This window comes from Sceloporus undulatus, chromosome 2 (genome assembly GCF_019175285.1).
Source record: "Sceloporus undulatus isolate JIND9_A2432 ecotype Alabama chromosome 2, SceUnd_v1.1, whole genome shotgun sequence".
NCBI lineage: Eukaryota > Metazoa > Chordata > Lepidosauria > Squamata > Phrynosomatidae > Sceloporus > Sceloporus undulatus.
The window spans coordinates 90,412,327-90,435,035 of NC_056523.1; the positions used below are offsets into that span (position 1 = coordinate 90,412,327).

The 22,709-nt window shown below is 40.6% G+C and overlaps 1 protein-coding gene across 3 annotated transcripts in view; it reads left to right on the forward strand.

Annotated features, from left to right (window-relative positions):
* ANXA6 (annexin A6) overlaps positions 1–22,709 on the forward strand; it is a 69,417-nt gene that overhangs the window by 19,153 nt on the left and 27,555 nt on the right. For all 3 annotated transcript variants that reach the window (XM_042451296.1, XM_042451298.1, XM_042451297.1), the window contains exons 3-15: positions 4,966–5,056; positions 6,732–6,826; positions 7,868–7,981; positions 8,171–8,261; positions 9,570–9,649; positions 9,751–9,807; positions 11,505–11,598; positions 13,076–13,171; positions 15,055–15,113; positions 15,819–15,941; positions 17,760–17,818; positions 19,435–19,513; positions 20,882–20,963. In XM_042451296.1, coding sequence (XP_042307230.1) covers positions 4,966–5,056; positions 6,732–6,826; positions 7,868–7,981; positions 8,171–8,261; positions 9,570–9,649; positions 9,751–9,807; positions 11,505–11,598; positions 13,076–13,171; positions 15,055–15,113; positions 15,819–15,941; positions 17,760–17,818; positions 19,435–19,513; positions 20,882–20,963 — 1,120 coding nt within the window. The remainder of the gene's footprint in view (positions 1–4,965; positions 5,057–6,731; positions 6,827–7,867; positions 7,982–8,170; positions 8,262–9,569; positions 9,650–9,750; positions 9,808–11,504; positions 11,599–13,075; positions 13,172–15,054; positions 15,114–15,818; positions 15,942–17,759; positions 17,819–19,434; positions 19,514–20,881; positions 20,964–22,709) is intronic.

Genomic DNA, 22,709 nt, shown 5'->3' on the forward strand with positions numbered 1-22,709 from the left:
TTCTGCTGCTCCAAGACTAGGACCCAGAACAATGGATGCAAGCTACAGCAAAAGAGATTCCACCTCAACATTAGGAAGAACTTCCTGACAGTAAGGGCTGTTCGACAGTGGAACACACTCCCTCGGAGTGTAGTGGAGTCTCCTTCCTTGGAGGTCTTTAAGCAGAGGCTAGATGGCCATCTATTGGGGATGCTTTGATTGGATTTCCTGCATGGCAGGCGGTTGGACTGGATGACCCTTGTGGTCTCTTCCAACTCTATGATTCTATGATTCTATGTTTAAAAGTGCGTGAAGGTGTAATATCAAAACTCTCAAGACATGAAAATGGCTGTTGAAGTCGTGCAGATTCTGTTTCATGAGGATTTATTTGTTCCAGTGGTTTCCTAGACAGCCAATTCATAGTGTAAACAATGTGTTGATGATGCACATTTTTTTACCACATCTCTGTCCTTGAAGTAGGAGTATACCTGTTAATAGAGATATCCTCCACAACAAAGTTGTGAGAGTGCCTCTTAGAATCATAGAATAATAGAGTTGGAAGAGACCGCAAGGGCCATCCAGTCTAACCCCCTGCCATGCAGGAAATCCAAATCAAAGCATCCCCCGACAGATGGCCATCTTGTTCCACCCCCACCCTAAGTATCTGCAGCAGTGAGAAGTGTTGCATGCACATAACACAAACACTGCTGGATGATGTTTATGAAAGCATTTATGATGAGAGTTACAATCCTGTGCAATTGTGGTTTAGTGTCTTGCTTTAATTTAGAGCAGGGATGGTGGGGGACCATTGTCTCTCTGGATGGTTTGGACTTCAGCTCCCAGAAGCCCCAGCTATCATGGCCAATGGCAGGCAATTGTGAGAATCATAGTCCAAAACATTTCCACCTCTGAGACTGTTTTGTGAGGCTTTTCTGTTTTGCTTAACGTTCTTGGGAAAATATTAAGGCTTCTCTCTAACACACTAAATAGGGAAAGATTATCCCTCTAGATTTTTGGGTTATAGTTCCTATACTTCCTTACCAGTCTCATTTCTGGTCTGAGCTTCTAGGACAGTGGTTCCCAACCTTCCTAATGCCGCGACCCTTTAATACAGTTTCTCATGTTGTGTTGACCCCCAACCATAACATTATCATTGCTACATGCAAATATGTGTTTTCCAGTGGTCTTAAGTGACCCCTGTGAAAGGGTCATTCGACCCCCAAAGGGGTCCCAACCCACAGGTTGGGAACCACTGTTCTAGGAGCTGAAGTCAATATTATTTGGTGAGCCAAAAGTTCCTCATCCCTGTGCTAGACTTTCCTGTGTAGGAAGCATTTTATTTTGAGGAGCATTCAGATAGTACATCTTCATTTGCCACCTAGCTTAACTTTTTACTTTGGTTAATGTGATATGAGTAGCAAGTACCACTTTCATTGGTATAAAAATATGATGAGGTGCCTTAAAGAATTGTATGTCCTTTTATTTGAGTGTCCATCTCCAGAAGTCACTTTATGCAAGAAGTCATACAGTTCTCATGTAAATAGCTGAACATGTAAGATTTACACAAAGGGATTATGCTGTTTTTGATGTGGAAGCAACTCAGGTTAGAAGTGGGGAAGTGAGGGTATAAATGAAGTGAACTTCACTTCTGGTGGCTGGTCTAGAAAGTGGGTATGGTGGAAAAAATCAATGTGATACCAAAGATTATGCCTTGCATTTGAACCAGGGATAGCAAACTTCAAGTTTCCAGCTTAAGAGATCTGATTCTGCCAGTTACCTACTGCTGCACTCATATTTCATGGCATATTCACTTTGCACAGATTTTTTAAAATATGTGCCCCCTGAAACTCTGGGCTTTGTGTGGACGATGCTCTTCTTAGTTACCTGTGATTTTTACACAGTTACAGTTCTCAAGGTGTATTTTGCTTAGGAAAAGATTGCCCCCACTTGCCCTTTGCTGGAGCAGTAGAGCACATGTGTGGAAGATGTTGGGGAAATGACATCCAGTGTTCTCACATCTTGTTATATGAGAGCATTCTACTACCCTTCTCTGGAAAGAGGGGACTGGATACTTGTAAAGTGACTCATCAGAACTCACTTGAATATCAGTACAGAAAATGTTGTAAATGTAGGAAATGTCTGTGAACTGAGTGCAGAAAGTAATGTGGAAGGAGAGGGAGTTGTGTGTCAGAGGCTGGGTTCCTTGTGTGGAGGTACTTCAGGAGGAAAAAATGTGAAGGCAGGGCACTGGCACTATGAGGCAACTTGGAAGTATGAATTGAAGGCAGCCATCCTAGGCAGGCTGGCTCCTCTATTTATAACTTCAAGGGCTCTGGTCCTCTGTCAGGAAGCCAGGATGACTCATAGATTTGGGGGAAGGGCAAAGAGGAAAGGGAATGAATGTTAATTATACATGAGAGATTTCAAGAAGGGCCTGTCAAATTAACATGTTCAGATCCCTGAGGTTTCAAAAAAAATCATAGCTATGCTTTCCCTATGGCCAGTTTGTACCAGCAGTGGCTCTTATGCCATTGCAGGAGTGAACTGATTCAGCAGTGTGAATAGCTGCTTTAAAGTTCATATTAAAACCCAGAGTAGATTCACAGCCCCACTGAAATGGAGAGAGGGCACCAATCATCATCCTCATCACCACCATCACCATCATCAAGCTTTATTTATATAGCGCTATATCTAACTACCATTAGGTCACATACTGTCTAATCATCTTGTACATGCTTGTACAGAAAACGAAGCATAACATAGAGTTGCATGGAGGGCTGCAATTCCTATGAATGCTGTGTGTGAAAGAACCACTGCAGTTGTGGAAGCCTCAGCTGTATTTTTCAGGAGAGGAACACAACTGTTCTGGGGCTACAGGTCCCATATTTTATTGTTTGCTATGGCTAGGGGCTTTCTGGGAGTTGATGTTCCAAACACATAGAGGGCTAAATGTTCAACACCTATAATTTTTTAGGCAACAGAGTTCATGCCCCCACTTTGCTCCATTTCCAGCCATACATGTGGCTGGTCACAGCTGGTGATGTGGCAAGGAAAGTAATTGTGTGTACTTAGCCCTTAATAATGCTGTAGAAAATATTCTTCACACTACACAATGTGATTCCTCTCAAATTGCCATAGCAACATCCTATGAATCCTAGGGCTTGTAGTTTGGTCAGAGGCACAAGAGGAGTTATCTGGCTGAGGATTCTAAAGGCCCCTCCTTAAACTGCAAATCCCAGGATTCCGTAGAACGCAACCATTGCATAGAATTGTAGCACAATAATTGTGTAATGTGAAAGGTTCCCTAAAAGAGATCTAGTGGGATAGCAGTGAGAGATTATGTATGGTTGGATGACACTTGTGAGATACAGATTTTTTTTCTAAGTACCAAAGTACCAAATCAAATTAATCAGGACAAAACAAGTGAAGCAGCAATTTCCAATTTATTAATTACAATCTTGCAAGAAGTGGTGTCTCAGGCAAGTAGGCACACCGTCTGAGGTTTTACACAGTATTTATAAGACATTTTCTGTTAAAATATTTCTGTCTCATTTTTTTTATTGGCCAGATCTAGACATGTGATCAATTTTAAGACCACCTTTTCATGTATGTAAAAACTCCACCCATAACACATCTCACCATACATCTCATGATCATTTAAATTAGTCATTATAGATTCATAGGTATGTTCTAATATTCATAACCCCCATTAGGCATGCGCAAAAGGGGATATCTCTTGACTTTTAGTAACCCAACCAAAAAAATAGTGTTCTTGACATTTAATGAGGATGGAGCTCTCTTATCAGTTGGCTCCAAAAACTGTTTTGCCTCCTTCTTTGTAAAGTTGTCCTAGACTTCCAGGTGCAGTCTTTGATGCATCTTTTGTCTAGTTTAATTCCTATTTTAATGCAAGTCTACTTCATTATTTATTTATTTATTTATTTAAACAGAACACTTAGCCATTTTGATAATTTTAACAGAGACAAAAAATACTATTTAAAATAACTAAGTCCAGCATATTTTATAAGTGTATTTTATTATCAAAGATATAACCCCCCCTTTATTCTTATAAAACAATATATTTAATATTTAATAAATAACAGTGTTATAAAAAGCTTATCTAAAAACTCTTTCTTTTACTAACATATATTTTTATAAAATTCCCTTTCAGTTAAAGGACCTCAGCTGACCTTATCTCAATCCTTTTAGAATAGATATATTGATTATAATAGTATACATGTATATATGTGGTTTCATATTATCTATATATATAATCTAATTATAGCATACGATTATATAGTCTTACCTGATTTCTACTCTATTCATGTGTTTCCAACTCTTATTAAATCTTATGTGTTTGATTCAAATCCATTTCTCTCAACACTGCAAACATGATGTTCATTCCTGAAACAAATTGTTCTGTCTTTACTGAGCTGCTCTACATTTTAGAGTTGAGGATGGGTTGTGTGGCATTGATGGTCTTGGCAGCTGGTGAGAGAGCAGCTCAGTGATCTTTGCTTTCAGTTCCACCTGATAGAATGTCTATGGCAGTACTCCTGCCAGTGACTTGAATTGCAACTTTAGGCATGACATTGAGCCAGTCTCTATATCTGTCTTTCTTCCAATTAGTAAAAAGAGAATATGAAAATAGATGTCACCCAGATCTAATCCAGATTCAAAGATTCAAGATCTGGAAGGAAATAGCACAGTTCCAAAATGCCAGCCTAGGTCAGGCTGTTGCATCTAAAGACTGTTTTTACCTTTCCAATAAATCTATAAATCTATACTGTTGTCACAAAAACTGACTGATGTGGCAATGCAACCTAAACTTGTATAATGGTTGATGGTGCTGAAATCCCTTAGGAGAAGGTATTACATTTGTATGGTGTAACTACAGAGAATGCCCCTCTGCATACCTTCATCACCTTGATGGACTCGATGGAAGATAACACCCTGATGTATCTCTCCCGTTTTCTTTGTTCTTAGGCTGGAAGATACAGGGGTTCGGTGAAGGATTTTCCAAACTTTGATGCCAACCAAGATGCTGAGGCATTGTATAATGCAATGAAGGGATTTGGTATGTGTTGCCTCCTCTCTGGACATGGGCTGAAACATGTTGCATCATTAACATGATTCTGGCTATTTACATTTTTCCAGCTGTTGTTTATGAAAAAACAAAGAAAGGATTATTGCTATTCTGCATAGAAGGATCTCATTGCTGCAGTCCTGGTTAATTACCTTTCTTTCTGTACCAGAACAAAGGAGACAAGAATAGTGGGAGGAAAGGGTAGGTTGTAGAGACTGGCTCTTTTCCACGAATGTATTTGCTTCTAACTGGATTTGGGTTGGGTTCCTGAAGTTATTGTCCTGTCTTTGATTAACGTATAGTAGGAATTTACTGTACTTGAATGGGAGACTGTCAATGAATACTACGTTTCTGAGCTGAAAAGAGTCAGACTGCATGATCGATGCAATGCTGAATTGAAGTTCACACTGCATTTGCCACAATTAAAGCTGTCGGTAGCAATTTAATCCTGTTGATGTTCACATTACTATTTATATCAGTTTAAAATTGAGCTGACATTTCAGTCGTTCTCAGGGGTTTTTAACTGCCAATCAAATGATAGCCACCTTTGTCATATTGATGGCGCAAGTATTTAAACTATTGTGTACTGTGGCCATCCAATAGCAAAGATGTGCATGAGCTGTCAAATTTTTTTTAACAAAAAAAAAAGTACACCGTCAAATGACGTTCCAAGGAGAACCCCCTCCCGGGCTTTGGTGAGCTCTGAGAATCAGCCATCAGTGCAGATAAGGGGACACTGGCAGAAGAGGAAAAAAGCTGGACTGCTCTTTAAAGAGACCACTTTCCAAAGCGTGGGGAATTTGAATCCACTTCATTTCTGGAGCTGCTTTTAGTGCAGAGAGAGAAAAACATTGGTGCTTGGCTGGCAGGGAGAGAGCAAAGGGGTAGGCATGATGCACCCCCTGTACATTAACCCATCCCTTCTTGTGCTCTGAATTGAATCGGCAGCAACTTTCCATTTGCGTCTGGTAAAAAAAAAGACCAGTTCTTTTGAGAAGACATAGGCTGTTCTTGTAGTGATTGTTTTTGGTTGTTAGTTTACTGCAAACACTTGTGATTATGTTGGTTTTTACAATAAATATTTTCTTTTAGTTTTGTTTTGTTTTAAAATTCTCAACAGACAAGACAAGAACTTCAGGTGATTTCTTTTTTGCGGGTGATGTAAGATGACCCAGGGCCTTTTCACACTACACAGTTACAGGACTATGATTCCACTCAACTGTCATATCAACATCCTATAGAATCCTGGGGTTTGTAGTTTAGTCAGAGGCACTAGTGGAGTCCTCTGTTTGTGTGTTCCTCTCCCCTTCCTATAGGATGGAACCATGGTGGTGAAAGTGGAATAACTGCACTGTAATAGTGTGAAAGGGTCCCAGGGGAAAGTGCTGGGCCATTAAACTACTCTCCAGAACTGGAAAAATAGGTTTTCTGATTCCGCTTGTGACAGTAAGAGACAAGAAAATCTGATCCCACTCTACAGTGAGATTTTCTATCTTCCCCCCCCCCCCCCCGTGACAGGACTAGGTAGCTCATTCTTCTTTGGAATTCACTTTGGGATTAAATCGTGTTCCTGTTAATTTCATTTAGCATCTGAAATAGAAATTTAATACAAGTATTTGAAAACAGATCCTGTTATGAGCATTAAACACAACTTTTTCCCCTGCAGGCAGTGACAAAGATACCATAATTGATCTCTTAACATCCAGAAGCAACAAACAAAGAATTGAGATCTGCCACGCATACAAGGCCCTCTATGGAAAGGTAAAGATAGAGCTGTTCCATTGCTTTGTGGTGCAAGTAGATTACCACAGGCAAATTGATCTTCAACTGTAAAATGCACAAGAGTGCCTTTTGGGTGGAGGAATTATTGGGGTGAAGAGATACTAGGAACAGGTTGGATGAGATACATATATTCTAAAATCTCTGTGTTCAAAGGAAGCAAGCAGTAGAATGTGGCATGAAAGACATATGCTAGGCAGGGGCGGCTGGTAGCTCTGAAGTCTAAATTTTGAAGGAGATATCTAAGGTACTGAACCCTGGGCTCCAAAATGGCAGAGAAATATAGTCTAAATTTTAGTCTAAAACTTGGAGATGATTTACCACCCACTGGGCACAGAAACCACTGGCCACTCCTGCAATTCCATCTCTGAACCCAATAGTTCCATCTCTGTTTAATGAGTTAAGAACTGCAGGTTCTTTTCCTCTTGATATCCTGAATCCTTCTTACTAAACATAGACATAAGTGGCAGGATAAGAGTGGCACACATGATTTTATTTTTCCTGTTCATCATGCATATGGGACTTGGAATCTTTCATCCATTCCTAAGATATATTAGTGTTCAGATACCTGTTATAGTTACAACAGGTTGTACAGTACAATGTAACCTTGATCAATAACATCCACACTGCGGAATCAAAGCAGTTTCACACCATTTTAACTACCATGATTCTGTCCTGGTGAGGCACTAGATCACTTTGACAGAGCAGGCTGAATACCTTGCCAAACTACAAATCTCAGTATTCTGTAGGATAGAGTCATGGCAATGGAAGTGGTGTGCAATTGCTTTAATCCTGCCGTGTGGATACATCTCAAGAAGGATATATTTCTCAGTCCTCCACAGATCTGAGTTCCAGGTGACCAGGGGTGAGTGCTTGTAGGGAAGTCAGTTAAGTTGGCGGGAACTCTGCTGAATATATCATTGGTTCAAAGTTCTTATGAATTTCGTCATGAGTGACCTCACAAAGTGATCCAAGAAAGTAGTATTACATTTTCTCTTCCATCTTCACCTGCCATTTTATTAGGACCTGATTGCAGACCTGAAGTATGAACTAACTGGGAAATTTGAACGACTGATTGTGGGTCTGATGAGGCCTTTGGAATACTTTGATGCCAAGGAAATCAAAGATGCTCTAAAGGTAAAAGGCTGTTGTTTGTCATTGTTTCAGAAACACCTGACAGCACCAGCATTCAATTTACTATTTCCACCATTCTGAGAACTCTTAGCTCATCCCATGAAAATCTGCAGAAACAGCCATTGGAGTCCCTCATCTCATTTTCTTAGATTTCGTAGTGCTTCATTTCATATTTACTTTCCTTACTCATAGGGCATTGGGACTGATGAGAAGTGCCTGATTGAGATCCTAGCATCACGGACCAATCAACAGATTCGTGCTCTGGTGGAAGCCTACAAAGATGGTGATTACAGAGGGCAAGGGATTTGTCCTTTCTTTGAGTCTTGAGCTGGTTCTAGCTACTACTGAGAGATGCATGTTAAAAATGGCAGTTCTGTATCCCCAAACATAAGGAACCTTTGACTCTCCTGTTGTTTTGGACATCAGCTCCCATAATTCCTTACCATTCAGCCCTGCTGGCTTGGGTTGATGGATGTTTTCAGTCCAGACATCTGAAATAGCAAGAGTTTCTCCTCACTGATATAAACAGTTAATCTAATTCTACTAAGACCAACAGGACTTTCTCTTGAACAAAAATGAATAGAACCACCCTTTATGGCTTACTGATGGGTTTGCGTAATTATTCTCAAATATAGGGGATCTTAGATTCTTTCCAGATTATAATGTCAGCCCTGTTTATTTTAATAAAAGGATCTATACCCTGCCCTTCAATCAAAATTCTAAAGGTTTTTTTACAAAAAAAGTTTTAAAAAATCAAACATGTTAAAGACATGCAAAAATATATAAATTCTATGAAAGCTCTATAAACTTTTATGCTCAGTTTTCTGAATGATAATGAGCAAAATTTTACTTAGTCCCTGAATCTACTTGTACAGTTTAATCATAGAATTATAGAGTTAGAAAAGACACCAAAGATCATCTAGTCCAATACCAGTGCAGGGATCCATTGTTAAAGAATTGCTGACAGACAAATGTCCAACCCTTGTTTAAAACATCACAGTGAAGGAGAGTTCACTAGTTTCCAAAGTAACCTGCTCTGCTGTTGAACAGCTCTTACTGTAGGGTCATTTTTCTGTAAAGTTTCCTTAGAATATCTTATTTTTTAAAAACTTGGGGGTCATGCAGACCGGCTCCAGCCCCAGTCACCCACCGACCAGCACAGGATTGTAGCAACTGCATGATCCAGTCCCAGTTTGGGCTGCTGATGTGGTCCCAAACGAGATGGCGGCAAAGAGTACACTTTCCCTGCTCCATTGTGGCTGTTTTTTTTCCAGCCAGGTGTACTCTCCATTCAGCTTCTGGCTGCTTTGGGTGCATGCGTTTTCTGTTTCAGGCCTTGGATCCATTTGGTTGGGTCCTGCCTTCTAGAGCAGGGGTGGGCAAAGTGTGGCCCATGGAGGCATTTTTGGCCCTGCCCTAGGCTAATTTAGGCCCAGGAGAGGTCTTTTTTTTCCTTTTTGTAATTAGAATTGAACAGGAATTGATTACTGCTCACTTCCTATTATTAAAAAAGACATCCAATGAGCCTAAGTTAGCCTCCAAAATGGTACCATAAGTGATACTTCCCCTGTCTCTTTTCCTTGTTCCACAGCATATGAAAGGAACCTGGAGGAAGATGTTATTGCTGACACGGCAGGACACTTCAAAAAGATGATCATTGTTCTTCTTCAGGTATGATATCTGTGCTTCCCTTCAGTTCCCCCCCTTTTATTGTTGTTGTTGTTGTTGTTGTTGTTATGCTGAACAAGACTAATTTATTGCCATTACTGCAGGCCACCCGAGAAGAAGATGATGTTGTGAGTGAAGAGTTAGTGGAACAAGATGCCAAGGTAGGTACAATGGACATGGTACTTTGGTCTACCAATGATGAGTCAGAAAGTACCATGAATTAGGGAAAGTGGTTGGAGTTGGGAGTTTGGCCACTGTCTTGTCAAGGTGAAGCTTGCAAGTTCTGGTCAGGTTTCTTCACAACCTATGCACCAGCAGTATAGACACCTTAACAAATCTCCTAGGAAAATATCCCCTATTATTAAAAAAAGGGCAAGTTTGCATGATTTCCCTCTGACACATTTCTGCTTCTGATGTATGTGCTCAAGGTTTTCATGCTTCTCTATGTCAGTTGGAGAACTCCATTCATTGCCTAATGTCAGAAATGAGCAAGTCTGTATTTCTAGCCTTGGGGAAAAGAATACAGTCTTGACCATCCTGGTGGGACGGATTTGAGCTGGCCTTCTCCAGGTGATTTCTGAGAGGCTGAAACAAGCACAGAAATGCAAACTGGAGTCTCTAGAAATGTATTATTGGGGTCTGGGATATACTTGTTTAGATATAATTTCAAATAGTAGGAAATGACAAAAGGAACATTTGGTTCATCACACTTTAATTGGTTTCTCTTCCGCTGTGCATAGTGATTTACTGTTTGTGAATCTGAAATAAAGTAGGAAGCCAAGCTGCAATTGAATTTAAACTATTAAACTGCAAATCCTGAAACAATGTTGCTTTTGTTTGCATGATTCTGTAGCCTTTTAAATTTCTTTTATTGCAACACATTGTGATCAGTATGTATGAGGTATTTGTGGAGGGCCTGTTTCAAAATAAATAATTTTATGGCAATTAATTTGGGAAGGTAGTTAACGTACATGCACAAACAAATATCTCTAACAACGTGAGCCACAGAATGGCATTTCCTATATATCTGATAAAAACCAGACCATGCTGGCTTGGGAGAGAAGAATTAAGACTGTGATTTCTTGAATATGTTTCTGAAGTCTTCAACAGTTCAGAATAGGCTTGAATTATGGTTACATACTGAGTCTTATAAGACTGAATAAGCTCTAGTTATGAGACTGAATAGTCCTAATAACAGTAAGACCCAGGGATAAAATACTGTTATTACTGGGAGAATTCAAAGATATAGCTATGTTAGTCTGTAGAATCAGTATATAGAGAGAACTTGTAGCACCTTTGAGACTAACTGAAAGAAAAAAGTTGACAGCATGAGCTTTTGTAGACCAGTCTACTTCCTCAAATGGTCATTATATCAGTCTGATGCATTTTATTTATTTGTTTTGCATACTCATTAATATAGGTTGAGTTGTATGAATTTGTTCTAAAACAAATTTCTGTAGAATTTTATGACAAGATGTTCTGGAAGGACATGTAGTCTTAGTAGTTGATTCTTTCTGTCATTTGCTATGTGGCTCCCCCTCCCTTGCCCTTTCTCCCTGAATGGGGAGCAGCACATCATAGGCCTTTGACTCCATCAACCCTCCAGGAGGTACCAAGCCAAAAGATGCAAGTAAAACAGTATATTTGCTTCAGTGCTGAACAATAAACTTAAGTTCCTTCAGCACTTAGATAGACCAACAAGCTTTATGTAGGTTGTTAGGGGACCAGTTGGTGACTGTAGGGTAAGCTGGTTCAGCACCTCTCCTGGTCTCTTCTCCCTCTCCCTGGCATGGCACTCCTGATACCCTCTCACACTTCAGCTTTTAAGCTCTCTCTCTCTCTGTATTCTTTCCAAAAGGACCTGTTGGAAGCTGGGGAGCTGAAATGGGGCACAGATGAGGCCCAGTTCATCTACATTCTTGGAAATCGAAGCAAACAGCATCTTCGGCTGGGTGAGTTTGAGCTTGCATTCAAAGAGATTATATGGTTCTCAAACTGCGAGTTGAGCTTCCTGTTAGAAAAGCTTTATGTTTCTTTCTGGAATGATTACTGATAAGGCTTTAATGATGCACAGGAAAAGTACATGCCATCTAGCGGCAGGCTTCACAGTGTTAAGACGTTGTACAACAGAGATTAATGTGCTGTTCTCTGGAACCTGGTCACCATGCCACATAGGTTCTGAGAATACTCCTCTGTTGGGTGAAAATCCTACCTGTGATTTTGTACTATATTTTTCTTCTTTTTCTACAAAGTATAGACATTGCAACTTCTGTCTCAAAGAGCATAGAATGGGAAATTGGATTTTTTGTCTCTGTTCCACATTCAGTTTATGATTTTTTGCTAGTTCATTTCACTTCACCCTGTAAAAAGGAGACCCATATGCTCTGTGATTAATAACTATCCTTGCTGCTTGTCAGAAAGTATTTGAGAAGTCTGTTTATGCTTACTAACTTTAAATGAAGAGTATGGTGTTAATGGAGTTCCAGATTATTGTTAATAATTTTTGTTGTGTGTTGCAAGTAGTTTCTGACTTAGAATGACCCTAAAGTGACCATATTGTGTGGTTTTCATGGCAAGATTTGTTCGGAAGGGGTTTGCCCTTGCCATCCTCTGAGCCTGAGAGAGTGACTTGCCCAAGGCACACAGTGGGTTTCCATTTCAACCTTGATCTCCCAGAATTCTAATCCAGCACTTAAACCACTATGCTCTGCTAATTCTCATAATATAATACATTAACAATGTTGTAGTGCTGTTAATACTGGTAGTGTTTCATAGAATAACAAATAAAGTTAGTTCCTGCACTGCAGATCTTAGTCTGAATTTCAGCAGTGAGTGAAAACAAACAAGGCTACAAACAAGGCCTTTTTATGGAGAGAATTAATGTCAAGGAGCAACAGTGAGGATGACCAACCCAGTGAGGATGACCAGATGTCCTCCTTTTCCAGGACATGTTCTACATTTTAGCCTTCTGTCCAGAAGGAATTTCAAAATGTTGTCCATTTTGAGCATGGCAAAGAAACGTGAATTTATATGGATATTGACATTTTTTGCTTTTATTTTGTGAAGTCCTACTTTTTCTTGAACGTCCTACATTTTGTGGTGACTTGTCCTCCTTTATGGTTATCACTTCTGGTCACTGCACTCAGTGAGTTTCCATAGCCAAGCAGGGAACTGAACCTGGCCTCCAGAGTTGTAGGCAATGCTCAAACCACTACAACATATTGGCTCTCTCAGTTCCTTTAGGGGTTCTTTATATAAAATACAGTACTGCAGAAGGATTGAACATTCCCTTCAAATTGCTTTGTGCTAATTAAATAGAGTAGCATCAATCATTTGTTGCTTGGGGTAGAAAGCAGCGTGCTTTCGGGGCTATAATGATTCAAAGGCATTTATATGTTGAATTGTTCTTCTGTTGTGCTTTCTTCTCAGTCTTTGATGAATACCTGAAGATAGCAGGCAAACCCATTGAGGCAAGCATCCGGGGAGAGCTGTCTGGGGACCTTGAGAAACTGATGCTAGCTGTAGGTGAGAGTTGTGATTTAGCGCATATGATCCTGAAAGTGACACAGCACCAATAAGGAGCCCAGGCCCTGGAAGTGTTACTTTATATTTAAGATATATTAAGCCATAAATGTTACACTTTCTGAGCAGCATGTTGGTTTGCTCACATTGCACAGCTCATAAATAAACAGTAACAGGGGACATTATAATGGGATGTTTGCTCTCTCTACTCAAGCTTTCTACCCAAGCTCCTAGAAGATCCTAGTTGGGGCTACAACTGATAACTGTCACTACCACCTGGCTGCTGAAACATGACTGGCATTTCTTTCTTTAAACTAAAATGCAAGAACAGTGAGTAGCCATGACTTGTTATAACATGCATCAAACTAGTCATGATTAAAGGTAAACTGGAGGCGTCAGGAATAACTTTAAAAGCTTTTATACTTTTTAATGCATAGAGGGTAACAATGTTACAGGCAAGATCCTACATTGTCACATATAGCATAGGAGTTCTGCTTATGAGACTCTACAATGGCTACCCCAGGATTCACCATAGTACCCTCCCATGAGGATTCGTTAGCTGGTGCATGGAGTGGGAAGGACTGGAAAAGTTTTTGCCTATGTTCCTATAGCAAAAAACAGGTTGAGGACATCTTCTGCCAAGATCTGCTGGGGTCATCCAGTTACCTCCACCAGCATTGGAATGGTTCTTGGGGTGGCTGTCCCCCAAGAACCATTTCCCGTATATCAGAGATATTGTAAATCCTGGCAGGACTTTGGTTGTTGTTGAGGAAAGAAGAGGACACCAGTCTCTACGACGAATGAAAAATATATGGGCAAGCATAAGGTGGAATTTTATGTGCAAAATTTTATGTGAAGGAATGATGACCATAATGTGGTACATTGAAGCTCTTGAAGGGCCTGCATGGATCCCTTCTATCCCCATAGAAAGCAGGTTTCTCAGGATGCCCCTTCATTGCCCAATCCACCAGTGTGCAAAACTTCCTTCAAAAGATGGTACTTTATATACAGGTTGTATGCATCCTGTGTAGACATGGTGGCTGTGAGTGCCTTTAAAACACACCACACAACAGTGTGTGTGTGTGTGTGCGTGCGTGTTTGAAGGAGTTAGAATTCTGAGGGGAAAGATGGGGGAGAGATTCACATATGTTAATAGAAAGCTCTTTGCCTTAGAATCCTTTCACACCATTATATTATAGTGCTATGTTTCCACTTTAACTGCCATGACTCCCTTCTGTGGAATCTTAGAAGCTGCAGTGTTCTCAGCCAGAGACCTCTAATACATCACAAAACTACAGATCCCAAGATTCTGTAGGATTTTTTTTTCTGTTGTGTGTGTAGCTTTTTTTGCATTGTAGTTTACTATTGTGTTTTAGTATTGTATTTTAGTATTTTATATTGAAATAGTTATTAATGTTTTATTCTGTTGTAAAGCGCTGTGTAATTAATGGTGCTGTATAAATAAATAAATCAATCAATAAAGATCCTTCTCCCAATACACACACAAAAACACACACAGAGATATAAGTAAAACTCATGAAGCAACCTTTCCCGCTTTTGGCCCAGGGAGAACAAAGCATGCTCACGAGCCACATACCCTGTGTACATTGAGGGAAAAAGAGAAAACTTGGGAGGGAAAATGGAACTGGGTATCCTCAAAGAAGGCATGGTTGCCAGGCTACAATCCTTAGTTGCAACACACCATCCTGAAACATTTTATTGCAGATCCCATTTGTGTTCTCTTGAGTATTTCAAAAGAATTGCTTACTGTCATGATACATAGCAGGCTTTCAAGGGCTCCAGGGCTTAGGAAGAAATTACATGTCACTGTCCTGCAATCAGGAAGCCTGAGCCTCTAGTTTATTCTCTGTTTATTCTCTCCATAGTGAAGAATGTCAGGAGTACATCAGAATATTTTGCTGACAGACTCTTTAAAGCCATGAAGGTGAGTATCATTCCACATGTGAATTTCTTTTCCACTAAGTGAATAGGGACCATCTAAGCAATTATTGTAAATTGCAGCTATACATTCTGAGGGCTAAACCAGGTATGTTATTAAATATGTGATTGCATTTAACTGATCTGCTTGCTTTTTGTCTTGTATCAGTAATGGGTTCAAATTGCCTGGTCATGGGAGGTGCTGTAAAGTCCACGAAACATATAACATACACAGACACATACATATATGATCTCCCTTTTCAAACACTCTTGGTTTTTTTAGTATGTAAAATTTCACTGTTTGAGAGAACAGTTCTGACAAACTGTATTTGAAAAATATATTCAGAAAATGTATTTAATGTAGCCAAGGAATTCTCTAGGGGAATTTTGATTAGCTCAATTTATTGGGTTGACTAGAAGGACCTTTGAGACTGTTTCCCAAATTTATACAGATTGCCAAGGTAGAGTGAGGCAGAGACAGAATGGGGACAAGGGACAACACGCTGATTCGGATCATGGTATCACGTAGTGAGATTGACATGTTGGATATACACAAATACACAAATGGGCAAACTTCAACCAGTTTGGAGTAAATTAGGTATTGGTGATACTCGCATGAGTTTCCATATTCAACTGGTATTTGCTCCTCCTTTCTTGTAACACCTTCAAGCAAACCCTGATTTCCCTCCCCTCTTTGGGGGATCTGTTGCAGGGCCTGGGGACAAGGGACAACACGCTGATTCGGATCATGGTATCACGCAGTGAGATTGACATGTTGGATATCCGAGAGATATTCCGGACTAAATACGAGAAGTCTCTACATCACATGATTGAGGTAATGTCTAAGGGACTGTATTGATGTGCAAGAGACAGGAAAAGTATTCTTTCTGCCATTACCACCTTCTCTTATTTGTACTCTGAAATGCAAGAGCGAGCACAGTATGGGCCCCCTTGCAGCCTCTACTCTGGTTCCCTTGAAAAATTGTCTCCAAAAGCTCTCCAAAGTGGCATGATGATTCACTTCAAAACTTCATCTCTGGCTTGTTTTTGCCAGTGGGAGTGGGAGGGAGGAGAGAACATTTTTTAAAAAAGTGACTCCCTGCTTATTTATGCCCATGTGTGGGCGGAGCCGGGGCGGCGTGTTGCATGATGGGAGTTGTAGTTCCCTACTGCCCTTAAACACGTGTGTAACAAACTTTCTCCAACCGGCAAATGCTGCAACAATGGTGCCTTTATTGGCAACAGTTAACCAAACAAGGTCTAACAGACCAACAACTCCGTCTCGAATAACTCAAGGACTCTGTCCAATTCCTCCGTCCGAGAAAGTTAGGTCTTGGAGACCTGTGAGTCCAATTTAGATTCTGGGGCTCTTCCGCCCAAATGTTTCTCCAGGGGCTCCCGGTCCGCTTTCTCCCAATCCTTGGGTTCGGGCCCTTGCTCCCACCGTCTGCCTTTACTGTCCCGCCATTCACTCACCAAACCCTTCGTATCAGCCTTTCCCCAACCATCCTCCTCCCTTGGGTCTCTTAACTTCAGAGCCTCATGGGGGCCTGGAGGTCTAGGGCTTGGTTTAGTCTGTAGGGACACAAGTCTCCCAACCCGCTGAGGGCTATGGAATACCCTAGCTGTCCCTAACTCGACCGCCTCACCGCGCCCACCTCTTCCGCATCTGTACCCTCCTTTCGCGCACGGCTGCTCCTGCCTCTTTATACTTTCCCATGGCTCCTCCTTCCTTTCTTCTGGTTCCGCCCCTGGGCTTCTTTCCCTTATTTCCTCCACCTGATCGCTCTCTCCTCCCCCAACTCTCTCCTCATTCACCTCTACCTTATTACACCATGGGTATAGAATAGGCTCAGAGCAGAATGTAATTAAATGGGGAATTTTGTTCCTTGGAGGATGTAATTGGCAAAATTTAGGGAGAGGTGTGCAAGCAGAGTAAATGTTGGATGTAACCAAGAGATTTGAAGAATAGAAGTGGTCCTCTAGAAGGTGCCCAATTTAGCTACAGTGAAATGCCTGCTCCACTTCTCTCCCCCACCCACCCCCACCTTCTCTTTCTTTTTCTCTCAGCTTGCCTCACATTTGGTAACAAGCATGAGGCTTGGCTAACCTTATGAGAGTTGCTTGGGTTAAAGTTTACTAGCAGTTAAACTTCACTTTCTGAAAAGACCAAATGATCTTTCATGAGAGAGCAGTGCATCTTTTCCACTAGGAAATGTACCTAGCTTTTAGATTCTGAAAACCCTTAGGATTTCTCAGGATGTTATAGCCTTCAGTTCCCATCAATGCCAGCTAGCATTGCCAGGGAATTGGGGTGATGGGGGTTGTGGGTCAAAATAGCTTGAGAGACCCAGACAGAGACTGCTGGTCTGTAGATTTATTGGAGTGAGACATATTATTCCATTTTGGGGCCAGTATATGCATTCTAGTGGCAGTGCTGGCCAATATGTTGGGCTATTATTGCTTTTGGGCACTGACCCTTTCTTGCCTTGAGGATGGATAATGCATCAGACAATGTATATCACTGTAATTGTGAACATCTCATCTAGAAGTATTTCTCCTGGTGGCTGATCTGTAACAACTGACTACTAAATTTAAATTTCTCTTTCCCCTCCCCCTTTTTTGTCATTTTCTTTCTTTCTTTTTTTTTCAGAGTGATACATCCGGTGATTACAAAAAAGCACTACTAAAGCTATGTGGAGGAGATGATGAGTAAGCCCTAGTTCTGTTTAAAAAATGCATGATTTTACAAATCTGTAAACTGTACAGTAACCACTATGAGTGGAGTGCAGTCCTTTGGTGTGTAAAACATTGTAATCCTGGAGGGTTAAACAAGGCAACATTTCTTACCACAATTGCTTACTGTTTGCCTGCCAAGGCACTGGGGAACTTAACGATTGACCAAGAGTACAGTAGGTTGTATGCAAAGAAGTTCAGATTCTGTTTTTAAAATAGTACGAATTTACTCATTGTGTTCCAAAGGGCCTTGTGCAATTGTCATTTCCACACTTTGTTTCTGGAAGATTCTAAAAAAGAAATGCTTTTTAATCAGCTTCAAAACTCATCCCTCTGACAGTGCCCAAAGGCAGTATTCTGAAATTAGGACAAGTTTCCTATCCAATACTTTATCATGCAGGAGGGCTCCAAAGGGCTCTGCTTTCAGTGTAGGTAAGGCTGGGAGAATCTGTATGTCTGGGATGCATAACTTCAGCTTTCTCAGAGCATTCTCTTCTGTAATAACAGTGATAAAAGTGTGAGGAGCTAAACACATATTTTGTGTGAGCATGGAAAAGTTACTGACTGAGAGGTGCTGGGAACTGTAGCCCAAGAAAGTAATTTGCCCAAGCTCTAATTTTATCATACAAACTGTTTTATTATTTTTAAAAGGTTTTTAAGATTGAGTATGCTCATGGACACATAGAATATTATACTGTTGTGCATTCATTGCTAGAAATGATGCCACAACTACAGTATTTTGAAAACGTTGTGGTGATCAGATAGATGATGGTTACACACATATATATGTGTGCGTTAAATAAAAAAAATTAATATGATGATGGTTACATTTTAGCATGTTAAGAGGCTGTGTAGCCAACACCAGTGTGTTGAAACTGAACAGGTTCACCTTTTTAGTTCTCTGCATCTCCATGCCATATTAAAGCAGTTAATAACATAGGACTGCTTTAAGGTAAGACTACAGCCATCTTCAGATGTGATAAACTTGTAAGTATGGAAAGAAATGGGAATATATGCTGCACCCCATCCACTTGCAACCAATTCAAGTTTATAAGGAGTGTCTGAAGAAGTCAAAATATGGCAATTTCCTAACTGCTTGTCCCTACATAATAGGGATGTAAAAAAACAAAGGAAACCTTGTATTTTGGGCAAAATACATTGATCCTCCCACCCGGAAAACATGTAGAAAAAAATGTGCTTGTACAGAAACACTTTCTTGAGATTTTCTAGAAGTAGTCGTGAAATGTGAAAAATTATTTAAAATGTACAAAAACTCCTTATAATCTTGTCCGTTGGGAGAAAATGTATGTTGTTTTTAGTTCATGGATGTGGGAATGAAGTAAACAAAATGTTACATTCTTACTATATGACTTTCAAGGTAGTCACTGAGTGGGCTAGGGTGCCTATCCTCCCACGCACCCACCCCACATTTGTTATGCCTGAAGCAGGCTTGTGATACTGAATTTACTGACAATGGAGAGGGAAGTGGTAAGAATGGCACTGCTGACTTAGACAAGACCTGAGTTACCATGTGGTCCCATGTCTCCACAAAGTTCCTCACCCTTGTGTCCTCCTATCCCCTCCCCTTTCAGTGCCGCAGGTGAGTTCTTTCCTGAAGCTGCGCAGGTGGCCTATCAGATGTGGGAACTTAGTGCAGTGGCCAAAGTAGAGGTCAGAACCCTATCCTCCCTACCCAGTCTCTGCCTTGCTGGCTTGAACCCACAGCTGCTTTAACCCTGCGTGCTGCTGACCCCTTCCTGCTAGGACTCCTAGCTATCCTTTTTCTTCAAATGAGCTACTCACTACTATGATGAAACACCTTTAAGACTTGCCTTTTTAACCCATATGGCTTTGTAGTGACTTCACAGGGTTTTTCTTTCTTTTTCTGGACATGTATTTGCTTATCAACTAATCTTTTAAGATACTGGTTGCTTCCCAGTGCACATTAGCATGGAATAATGCATACTGGTGAGATGGAAAAATAGACCAGTGAGGGGACTTGATTTTAAATGCCCACATACAAGTGCAGGATTTGTTTCAGGTAATGCTGGAGAGGTGTGGCTTATGGATCCAAATATCATTTAGTGGAACCGTATACAGATTGAGTCTCCCTTATCCAGAATTCCAAACTCTGAAATATTCCAAAATTCAAAACTGTCCACATGGGTGGCTGAGATAGTTATATCTTTGCTTTCTGATGGTTCAGGGTACACAAACTGTTTCATGTTCAAAACTATTAAAATATCAGGTGAGAAGTGATAAGATGTTGAGGCAATTGCCATCACTGGAACACCCTGTATGAACTCATCTAGCTCACGTGGTTGTCAAACATTAGGAGAGCCATGTTGTCTGTTCATAGAGAATTTAACCATCAGACTGAATTAATATTCAGAATATAGCTGAAAAGATATTTGAGGACCTGAAATGCCACAGAAAGACAAGGACAGCTTCGTCCCATATGTCAGTGGGAGATGCATGGGGCTGGACTCTATTAGGATACTCTCTCTCTCTTTCTCTCTCTTTTAGTTTTTATTCACCTTTTCCCTTCTTTTAAATGAAGTAGTTGAATGAGCAGGTGACTTCTTTGACATTATTTAGTCACTTTTTTTTCTGCCTTGTTCCTTTCTAACAAAATTAAGGGCATTGTCAGTTCCAGAGGTGTAGTGGAACCAGGGCTCACCAGTTTAGAGTTCTGGTAGACTTTGATCAGCAGGGACAGTGACATAATTTGCCATTCTGCACCCCATTCTCTTTGAGCTAAGCTACAATATTCACAAAAGACCTGCTCTTTGGGGAGACAACAACTGCTAGAACTGGTTTGGCAATAAAGATCAAAGCAGCCATTTGCATTTTGGGTCTGACATGTTCAGTTCCTGTACTTCAAAATGTACCACTACACCACTGGTAACTTCCCAGCTTGCTCTATCCTTAACAGCTGCTTTCCACCTTAACATGCTCCTCTCTCACACACACTTTTATTTCTGTCTTCCACTCTGCCAGATCTAGTTTTAATCTAAACTGCTTTTATTTTGTCTGTAGCTAAAAGGAACCATTCGTCCAGCTGCCAGTTTCAATGCTGATGGTGATGCAAAAGTGCTGAGGAAAGCTATGAAGGGATTTGGTATGTAAGGCCTTTATGAAGGCTATTACCATTTATGTTGGATAAGGAAATTGTCTTTTTTTTCTGTATGTGAGTGGGATCATATTTATTTAGACTTGCAGGATAGAAAGGAAATTTTTAAATAGTTTAGAGTCCACATTTCTTCACTGAAAGGTGTTTCTTTCCTAACTGAAATATTTTAAAGCTTGTAATTTCCCCTCCCCATTTGTGACCTTGGTTCTCCACCCTGTAGTTTTCCAAGAACATGATGACAATGGACCAGGGCTTAAAGCAGGTTACTTTATTTGTAACAAAAAAACAACAACAATCCTGCCCCAAATTTCCCAGATAGTATGGCCCCTGGCAGTTCTAGGATACAAAAGTACATTTTCAAGTTTGAGGACTTGTGTGGTTTGTTCTGTAGCTTATCCTGGATAGGACCTAGATTCTAGTTTTTGTTCTAGTAAGGTAAGAATTCAATTTTGTTATGCAGCATTTCTCATATCTAGACAAATACTCAAGGAAGGAGTATTGAGTGTTCCAGAAAAAAGTGCTGACACCTGAGGATGTGTACTCCCAAAGGAGTGCCCATTTGAAGCAGTTCTCCCTGCTTGTGCCCACAGGCTCCAAGTGCAGAACTAGGGAGGGGAGGTATGCCAAGAAAAATAATGTTTGCCTTGTGCATCAGCTAAATTTATAACAGCATGTCAACCACTTGATTTAGGAGACCAGACGGATGCCCTATTATTTATACTTGGCGTTCTATGATGGATTTTGCTGCTTAGGGCCAGTAAGTAGGATGAAGGACAGACAATTTGTTTAGATTCTGTATAATCAATAAATATTTAGTCAGACGTGAGGTAAATATGTCAGGCTACCATTAAGCATATATAGTAACATGAATCCCATATTTTAGGAAAGAAATGGATACAGTACCAAAAATTATAACACTCTGGAGTAAATGCTTAGGATTATTAGAAAATTATTTTCTAATATTTCTAATATTATGTACCAAAGCTGTGTATGTTTCTCTTATGGGTATGTATATCCTCTTTTGGTTACTACAGGGGTTGGCATTCCTTTCCTCCCACTGCAGTGCCCAAAGGCCCCCCTCCTTAGTTTAACTGCCTCTCAATCCCCCCATAGTGCCATTCCTGCCTTGTGTGGAGTGGGTAGAACCCAAAAATGTCTTTCCATGGCCAAATACATAATGATAACATCAGTGCTAATATCTGCTGGGAACCTCCACATGTCTCAGTGCTACTGTAATTATTTTGTGTCTGGTTATGGGTATGTAGCCAGATGTTTCTGTGATCCTGCATCCTTCCCACAAAGTAGGATGGGTGGGTCAGTGGGTGTCAGAGGCTGTTCAGTAAGTGTGTGGGGGTGATATATCACTTAACTTAGCATAAGTGGACATACTGTGCTATGCTAAGCCATAAAGGATTATAGCCAGTCTCTGAGGTATTTTTTAAAGTCTCCAGGGAAGTATAATTACTGAAAGAAGTTACTCAAATGGTGCAAGTTAGTTCTTCCTTAGGCCTTTACAGTTCCCAAAGCCACCCCACCCCACCCCACTTAGCCCCCAACATGCCATTCTTGGCTTTGTGGGGAGTGGGTAGGATCACAAGAGTCTCTCCACAGCCAGATATAAAAATGATCAGATCCATGCTGATATCTGCTGTCTCAGTGCTATTGTAATCGTTTTGCATCTGGCTATGGGGATGTAGCCAGGTGCTTCTGCTTGTTTCCCACAAAGCAGGGGGA